Source organism: Apaloderma vittatum, unplaced genomic scaffold (assembly GCF_000703405.1).
Source record: "Apaloderma vittatum isolate BGI_N311 unplaced genomic scaffold, ASM70340v1 scaffold10884, whole genome shotgun sequence".
Classification (NCBI taxonomy): domain Eukaryota; kingdom Metazoa; phylum Chordata; class Aves; order Trogoniformes; family Trogonidae; genus Apaloderma; species Apaloderma vittatum.
Window position 1 is genome coordinate 3,176 of NW_009713229.1, and position 6,323 is coordinate 9,498.

Here is a 6,323-nt window from a genome sequence, read left to right on the forward strand (position 1 = left end):
TACTGATGGATACCTTGAACAATTTGATGATGGAGGAAAAGCAAAAGAACTTTCTTATAGTGCAGGTATTCTGCTGTTTGCATACCTCAGGTTGTTTTGAATCAGTTGATCAGTTAAGGTGTGCTGTTGAATTTGTTGTGGTCAAAGTGATTGGACTGATGTGGTTTAGCAGCTTGGGAGGATTTGCTTCCTGGATTGAGGAAACTGTTCCAGACGACATGCTTCCAGGTGCTCCATGTATCTTATAGTTAGTCTTCTGTACCTTTCATGGAACAAAAGAGATAAGAAAAGCTGCTTCAGAGACTACAGAGTGCTCAGGAAGCTGTGGCTGACAAAGATACTTTAACCTGACTGTTAATTACCTAGTACTTCAGATCAGTAACAGTCCAGTTGTCATTTGTTACTCAGAATGGCACTTCTTATTCTTCGTACTGCTTCAGTGCAGGTGTAGAACATCCTTAATTTCTGATCGCTTTGGGTTCTCTGTTCTCGTCATGACTATGGAGGATGAAGTTTTAAGATCCTCCTGTGTTCAAGTCTGCTGTAAGCTTTTATCACGTGCTCACTGGTGTAGTGTCATACTGCTACCTTGATACATCGAGAGAAATGTTAGCAAAAAATTGAAGTCTTTTGGCCTCAGTGAATTGTTGCTTACCTGTGGATCCAAGACATTTGTATTTGATTTTAATTTACTGGATTTTTAATTGATCAAGATAACATGGACAGGGTTTTCAAATATCAGCAAAGATGTACAGGAATAGAAGAAGGAAACTTCTTATGAAGTGCTTGCACTATGAGAACATTCATCTATCTAAGCTCTATAAGAGTTTTTCATTCTTGAGCATTTTAGTGTTAAGGAATTGCTTGTCAATAGTTTTGTAGTCATTGAGGGAAGATTAATAAAAGATATATTGAGTAACAGTAAGGATTATAACATTAGTAAAGACTTTCAAAGTTACTGAAGAAAATTCTTCCTTCCTCATCAGAAAAGCCTGTTCTGTGGCCAAGTCGTCTCTTCTAATGATCCGTTGAAGAAACTGTGTCTGCAAAGGTTTAGAAAATTTTAGGTTTAGAAAAGGTTTAGAGAAATGCTTGTAATTAATAAAATTGCAGCCTCTTTAATAGTGATTTATAAAACAGCTTGACCTGTTGTCTCGTTACAGATTTTTCCATTTTATTATCAAAATGTTTTAGTAAATACAGTGATTTTTTTCATTTTAGACATTCTCCTATGAGCACTTCAGTCACCACAAAGGAAGCAATGTGGCAGTACCTATACTTGGCCCTGAAGCGCAGTGGTTCTTTAGCAGGCATGGGTTTTAATTAATCCTATGACTTCTTGCCAGAATCCCAGCAGATGGGTAGTCTTGCCCAAATAAATAAAAAAATTATCTCTAACCGACAGTAGATGCTTCATATTTTATTTTGGGTTTTCGTCTAGCTTTAGAATTATTTCCTTCTGTTATGCACTTTTCTGAAGCTGCTGGAGCTTCTGCTGCTTCTGATGGGACTCGCTTTGGTATTGTTCCCTCTGCAGCCTTTCACATGGAGGATTTTTCTGGTGTGTTCTTATATCTGTCAGAGCTGAGAACTGTGAGCCTGACTGCATTGATTGGTAATGATGATTTGGGAGTATTACACTGCTGATTTTGTGTAATGTGTGACGCTGCTTTCAGAAGTCTCTGCAGAGCCTTTCATTGTAGGTTAAAATTTTTCAGCTTTGTGACTGACATAAATTAGACTCTTGCTCATGGCCCTCTAAGGAAGAGGTAACTGAAAACTATTGCTAAGGAGGTGTGGTTTAGTATCAATCAGGTTGTTAAATTGACTATGCTAGCCTTCCATCTGTTATCTAACATCTCTTTTTAGTGCAGAATGAGTTGCTGAGTGTCAGTCTAGACTCAGGTTTAGGTTATCTTGTGACCAGCCTGGAAATTGTTCTGTTGGACCGGTCAGAGACCAAGCATCTGTGTAGGATGAAGCTCTCCAATCTGCAGTACTTTAACTGAAACTTGTTTCTGGGTTTCATCTAGCTCCCATACTGCTTCCCATGAGGCAGGTGTGTGTGTGTTTATATTCTAATTTGTTACGTAGGGTTTCTTGATAGAAATTTCTTGCTTTTGTTGTTTTTTAAAGGGAAAGAAAAAAATCCAAGGGATCAAATAGGATTTTTGTGAAGTGCTACAAATTTTCTTAAGCAGACACAGTCTCTGCTCGTGTTCTTTAAACACAGCATGAAAAGCTATTCAAGAAATGCCGTCTTTGCTTATCTTCAAATGAAGAGAATCCTAGTCATTTCCCTTTCAAGAATTAAAAAGGACTGAGAAGATTGAACATTCAAAGAAGTGATCAGATGAGAGAAAACAGCCATGAAGGCAGAGATTTGTAGCTGATACAGATTGTATTTGCCCATTAGAATTTGTTGGGGTTTTTCGAAGAGTTGAAGGTTTTGTGAAGAGATCTTAAGCTACTTTTTTAGTGATTTTCCTTATAAAGATAGACGTTTTGATTTGTATGTAGGAGGAAAAGAATGGATTCTGTTGTTAGTTAAGGGAGAGGTTAAATAATATTCTTGGGATTCTTATGTAAACATCACTATGCTTCACAAGTTGTTAATCTGTTTTTATCATGTGTATTCCTAACACAGGACTCTGAAGGATCTGGTGGGATTCAAGCTATACTTCTTTTCAGGGGTGGTGATGCAGGATGACCCAGTTTGAGTTTGAATTCTGAGCTGACTTTATGAGAATGGTGGAAACACCCTGATAACTTGATGTTCTTTTTTCAAACTGGTCACATGATGGTGTATGCCAACAGACGTTTGCATTTCTTGTCTTACTACATCTTGCATCTTACCCAGTCTTGCGTCATGTCTTAAATAATGGGCTTCATGGGACTTTCTTTGAGTGCCCTTAAATAACACTCATTCTCAGTCTGAGCCTACAGTATTACAGTCGTGCAGATAGTAAGATTACATGTTTCTATAATTGTACCACAAGGTATCCTGTAATTTTTCTTGTTAGTGAAGTTGTTTTCTTGCTTTCTCTTTTATGACTTTGAACCATAAATGGTACTAAATCTCCCTCAAGTAGCAATGAAGCTTATTTATTACCCACCTAATATAGATAAACTACACTGGCAAGCCCATGGCACCTCATGATATTTTGCTCTGTTGACCACTGATATTCTACTAAAGTAGAGCTTGGTAGTGCCAGAAGACAGTGGCCTTTGAGAAGAATGTAATTGTCCCCCAAACATAAATGCATAGGAAAACCGTTTGGAACTTTATCTCCCAAACTAGGAGTAGGTTATTGTTGTCTCAGTTTCAGCTGACTATGGATAACATTTCAGGTCATAGCCTTATGTGGTATTTTTGTTTATTTTTATTCCTATAGACTCAGTGTTACTGACTAAAAGAGTTACAATTAGGCTATCTAAGTCTATATCTGTTTTCTAAGTAAACCAGAAAATAGAGCTGCACTTTATCACTCTGGTTTATCATCCTCTGTATTTTTACTGTTAGATCAACTTGGTAATTTCACACTTCTTGAAATACAAAGAGCTAGAGTATACTGCAGAGAGAATGTAATCCAAATGCGTTCAGTTCTGCTTTAAAACTCAAAACATTAAAGGCAGCTCTGATCTTGAAAACAATACTTCTACAAGTCTGTAATTTCTGGTGTTAACATGTTCGAAGTTGGTACAGTATTTTAGATATCAGTATTTGAATTGTAAGTGATGCTTAGAACTGCTGGGCATGCTGTTACTCGGGTACCTCCACAAACACATTCTGTAGCTGGGCATACTGAAGTTCTTAGGATAAATGAAACTGTTGGCATAATCAAAACAGTTACATTAGCTAGTCAAGTGGAGAGAAGTTCTCCTATTTTTCCCCAGAGCGCTTTTAAGTTAAAAAAGCAGTAAATTCTGGAGATATTTTTTAAGACCTGCCTACATCAGGATATGCAATCTGCGAGAAACTAAATGTGTGGTCTGGTGTATTTAAATCTCAGCAACAGTACAATGCCACCAGGACTGTGCCCAGACATGAAATTTTCAAACTAATGAGTGCTTTAGCAGGCAAGTGGATTTCTGTTTGAGGCTCTTGTTGAACTTCAGAATGTTTAATTCTTGCTATAGCTGCAAACTCGAATGAAAACTCGGTTGTGAAATTAAATAATTATGGCACCATTATTTGAATGTAGACATGAGTTTAATACTTGGATGAGACAGACTGTTGAGTTTTGGTTTAAGGTGATTAAGCTCTTGTGTTAGTGACTGAGAGAACTGGAGGCATTTTGAGTTGTGTACAGTGGAGTGGTAAAATGATGAAATAGGGGCTTGAAAGATACATTGCAAAAGTTAGCAGTCAGCTTGCTCTGGCATAATGTTTGCCATTGGTGTTGTATTGAGATTAAACTGCCTGTTTAAGCTCAGAAGCACTGAAGTTTACATATCTGAAATTTAAACTGGTTAAAACTCTCATATTTTGTACTGCAGAAGTGCAAAAGAAAGCTTACTGGAAGCGCTTGTTTCAGAAGTCAAATAACTGTCTGGAAAAATAATGGGAGGACCAGGGAGGATTGTGTTTCAGTGAATTTACACTAGTGAGATTTTACAGACACTTATGATGTACAAGTAAACATACGGAGACCAAACTTGCAAAACCTCAGAACTGTCACTTAGTGCCAGAACAACACTGTGGCCTTTTTTGAAGTGTTTTTTCTTTGCTGTAAAGGCTGACATCTTTTAAAAATCAATATGGAAACAAATTTCGAAACCAGTCTTATTTTAATGAGAGCTAATTGAGAATGGATTAAATAATTTGAAGGCTAAATACTCCTGAAATCTGTTTCTGTAGTGCTGTCTCTGTGAAAAAAAGTTCTGTATTTCATTATTGTAGATTGAATAATGAACAATGAGTTGTAAATGGGAGAAAACCCAATGTCCAGAATGTCTTGTACAAGCAGTGGTTTAAGAGCTAGGGGAGAAAGATAAATATATGCAGAGGTGTAAAACAGTTTTCCTAATTGCACTGCTAAGCACTGTTATTAATCAGCTGTTTTCTTGACATTAAATGTCAGTTACCTGGGATTTGTATTTGCCAGGTATAGATCAGTGTTTCTCTCATGTTTAGTTTGGGTGCCTTAATAGAGCTACATTGTGGGTTGGATTTTTCTGAGCCGTTTGGCTCATTCTTTTGTCATCTTTTTTTGCAACTAAAGCATGTGGCTTGAGGAAGAACAAAACTCAAAACTTGAATTCTTCTTTTTCCCATAGGTCCAGGTGCAAGTCCATCCCAAACTTTCCTCTACTGAAGATGCATTGCAGTATGTGGAGGAGTTAATTCTTCAGTTGTTAAATATGTTATGTCAAGCACAACCAAGAAGTTTTCTGGATGTAGAGGTATAGAAAATAATTATTACATATCTATAATAATTAGAAATGTTACATGAAAATTAATACATTAATAATTTCACAATGTAAAAAGCAAAGCAATAGTTGTCTGTCTTCACATAGCAGAACCTTTTGCATAAAGCCTGCTGCACTACATTGTAGCTGATTTTCCTATCAATTGAATTTGTTCAATGCGTAGTAAAACTGTCTCTGGAGATGGTGAGTATAAATTTGTATACTTAAAGCTGACTGGCTCCTTTCAAAAGACCTTTTTTAGCCCATTTCTATTGCATGCAAACTATAGCTCATTAGTCCGAGGCTCCGTGCTGCTTTCTTGGCATAATGGTTTGGGCTGATATACCCCCTGCCATCACATAAATCTGAAAAAAATAGTTCAGTCGCTTTCTCAAAATGAATTGAGGAATACTTCTTTCCTCTATATAGAAACCTCTTTTACAATTGCCTTTTCAAAGATCTGCAACCTCTGTTGCTCAGAAAAGCAACTAAGCGTTTGAGAAGAGGGCTTGATCTCAGAAGAGCTTCTCCATCTGAGAAACAAATTACTTAAGCTAGATGAGTTAGGCTTCTAAGCTACCTTCATAGCCCTTTGTGCTTCACCATGATTTGAAGTCTTTGGTGCCAAGCTACAGGCTCCATGTGCAGTGCAGTGCACCTGTTAGTTTCTGGTACTTGAGAGGTGCTGGGTTAGGTAACAAAACAAGATGCAACTTCCTCTGTTCTGAAGAAAGTGGACTAATGGCAAAAAAACCCTAAAACAACCCAGAGTGCAAAAAGAAAAAAACACCTTTAAAAAAGAAAAGCTATCTGTGGCTGCACATTCACAGATTTCATCTTTCCTCTTCTTTTTGTGAACACTGACATGTCTGGTGTTCCAGTGTCCCTGTTAATGGCCAGCCCGTTCAGCC

General features: G+C 37.3%; 1 protein-coding gene across 1 annotated transcript in view; it reads left to right on the forward strand.

The window, feature by feature from the left end:
- Window positions 1-5,280: 5,280 nt before the first annotated feature.
- The window catches only part of SOS1 (son of sevenless homolog 1 (Drosophila)), a gene marked incomplete at its 5' end in the record, with an annotated part of 44,188 nt that continues 43,145 nt past the window's right edge, over window positions 5,281-6,323 (forward strand). Inside the window, one exon of the mRNA XM_009868294.1 lies at window positions 5,281-5,406. Within this exon, the coding sequence (XP_009866596.1) occupies window positions 5,281-5,406 (126 nt within the window). The remainder of the gene's footprint in view (window positions 5,407-6,323) is intronic.